Source organism: Benincasa hispida, chromosome 11, assembly GCF_027475165.1.
Source record: "Benincasa hispida cultivar pf3 chromosome 11, pf3_genome.v1.1, whole genome shotgun sequence".
Classification (NCBI taxonomy): Eukaryota; Viridiplantae; Streptophyta; class Magnoliopsida; order Cucurbitales; family Cucurbitaceae; genus Benincasa; species Benincasa hispida.
In genome coordinates this window covers 16,694,046-16,696,754 of record NC_143488.1, presented here as the reverse complement: position 1 = coordinate 16,696,754, position 2,709 = coordinate 16,694,046, and the positions used below count along the sequence as shown (strand labels likewise).

At 33.3% G+C, this 2,709-nt stretch overlaps 1 protein-coding gene across 1 annotated transcript; it reads right to left on the bottom strand.

Moving 5' to 3' along the window:
- Window positions 1–446: 446 nt before the first annotated feature.
- On the bottom strand, window positions 447–2,434 carry LOC150032437 (cytochrome P450 71AU50-like). Its single transcript, XM_090307421.1, has 2 exons — window positions 1,546–2,434; window positions 447–1,136 (listed from the first exon to the last, which is right to left on the bottom strand). Exons 1-2 carry the CDS (start codon window positions 2,410–2,412, stop codon window positions 525–527), a joined length of 1,479 nt encoding a protein of 492 aa, XP_090163547.1. The 5' UTR covers window positions 2,413–2,434; the 3' UTR covers window positions 447–524.
- Window positions 2,435–2,709: the final 275 nt, after the last annotated feature.

The window sequence follows — 2,709 nt, the reverse complement described above, 5'->3', positions numbered from 1 at the left end:
TTAGCTTAAAAAGGTTTTATCTTAGGCTCCCTGTGACTCGACTTGGTCTTGCTACTGATACTACTTGTTAGTTGAAGTGCTAGATAGTAAATATAAATATTATTTGATTGATAGAAAGCCTCGATAATGTTCCATCCATACTTATACTATATAATTTATTCAATTTTAATCTCTGAATTTTTAATTGTTTAATTTTATAAATTTATATAAATCTTTCATTTAGTCTCTCAAAGTTAACCTTTTAATAGAAAAAATGGTGAAGTAATAATAAAAAATTATCATATATACGAGTATGTTTCTAAAATTTAATGTAAGAATGTTAATAGATAATTAATTTTTTTTTAAAAAAAAAAATCCACCATAAAATAAAAGTAAAAACTAAATTTAAGATTGTAAAATTTTGAATATTCAAAAGTACAAATACGAAAATTCAACAAATCTTAAAGTACAGAGATCGAAATGATATTTTAACTTTCTTCATAAAGATAAAAGAACGATTACATCCATACTGAATTGAAATAAATTCAAATACGAACACGATAGATAGGTATGAGCCTAAGATTTTGAGCTCTAGGACAAGTTAAACCAAATTCTTCCGTCATATCTAATTCACTTGGCAATGCACCATTTGGAAGTTTCCAATCAAAGCAATGCACCAATTGAGCCACAATCAATCGAACCAAAGTCATCGCTAATTGCATTCCGGGACAACTTCTTCGACCATATCCAAATGGAATCATTTCAAAATTTTTCCCTTTGATATCTATTTGGCTATCAACAAACCTCTCTGGAAAAAATTTATGAGACTGAAACCAAGTACTTGGGTCTTGTCCAATTGCCCATGCATTTATCAACATGTGTGTATTTTTAGGAATATGGTAGCCGTTGACATTGCAATCTTCGGTGGACTTGCGAGGGATTAATGTAATTGGTGGATGCATTCTGAAGGTCTCTTTTATGACCATATCCAAGTATTTCAATTGGTTCAAGTCTGATTCTTCCACCATTCTGTTCAAACCAACCACTTCTTCTAATTCCTTTTGGACTTTCTTCATTACTTGGGGATGCTTGATTAGCTCGGATAATGCCCAATTGATTATGGTGCTTGTGCTGTCCACTCCTCCAACAATCAAGTCCTACAAAATATGGTTTCCATGTGAGCGAAGTAATGAAGATTGTGATAAAGATGATATATCTATTTACGTTCATCGTTTTTGGGTTGATATTAATTTTAGATTTCATACATTACCAATAGAGATATACACAGGATGGGGCAGGACGGAGTTGGGGATGAATTCTCTATCCCCGTTCTCGCTCCCCATTTCATTCTTATTTCTACAAAATTCCTCATTTAATTTATGGACTAGGTCAAGGTTCCCATGGATTATTTTTTAAAAAATAAATTATTCTATTGAAAAGTTGTAATTAAAAAGTTCATAGACAATAAGAAGAGTAAGTACTCAATACTTGAATTTTCATCGTTTCAGCATGGGACCTTTAACGAATTACCAACTTTAGTTGAATGAAATTTTAAAATATACTTACAAACATTACGCCTTTGATACTCGTACGATCAATTTGGCACTTTGTTTTTTCTGACCTCATGAGATCCAACATAACATCCACAAAAAGCCCACTCTTAGTGTTATTTTGGTCCTTAAACTCGACATGTTGCTCGATAATCGTGTTTAAAAATCCATCAAAGGCCTTACTAATAGCTTTGGAACGACGACCTAATCCTTGAAGATCAAGAAAGGCAATAAAAGGAATAAAATCCCCCAAGTTAAGAGCACCAGCCAAGAAAGTGACTTCATGTATTGCAGCCATAAACTCCTCATCAACAAATTTCTTCCCAAACAACATTACACAAATCACACCAGCAATAAGAGAAGAGACTTGAGAATTAAGATCCACAATACTACGATTTTTCGCAGCCTCTCGAAGACGATCAATCAACAAACCAAGTTCTTGCCTTCGAATTGATGAAAAAGAGTCGATTTTGAGAGATGTAAGCAATTGAAATGAACATATTTTACGCATATTATGCCAATAAGGGCCAAATTGAGCAAAGGCTATATCTTTTCTGTTGAAAGACATTTGGTTGGAAGTATGAGAAATTGGACGACTTGCAAAAATAGGGTCATGGGTTTTGAGGAAGAGCTTGGCAATAGTAGGAGAAGAGATGATAATGGTGGATTTAAACCCTAATTTCATGTGCATAATGGGACCATAAGTTTGAGATAATTTTTGAAGATCTCTATGAACAAGTTTTTTTAATAAATGGATGCTACCAATAATGGGAAATCCTTTTGGACCAGGAGGAAGATTTTTTGCCTTGATTTTGCATAGTAATAAATGTAAGATGCAAGCAAGAAGGATAAGTGTAAAAATGGTGGCTGAAATCAAAGCCATAATAATGCTATGTTTTATTGTAGCTAGTAACAACGGATGCTGAAAAGAATAAGTTTTTATGTTATTTATAGTGCATTTACATGAACCAACTTATGGATGTGTGAAAAATGTGGTCGTTTGAAACTAATTAATAAGGTAACTACCCTCCTACCTAATTATTATTACTACGTTACCCACGTGAGTACGGGCTAGGGATGACACCCCAAACTAATTTTGTGGGACAATGTGAGGATGATTTCTTGCATCCAAGTGGGGCTTGGGCTTCACCTTTTAATTTTAGAGAATTGGTTCAACTCT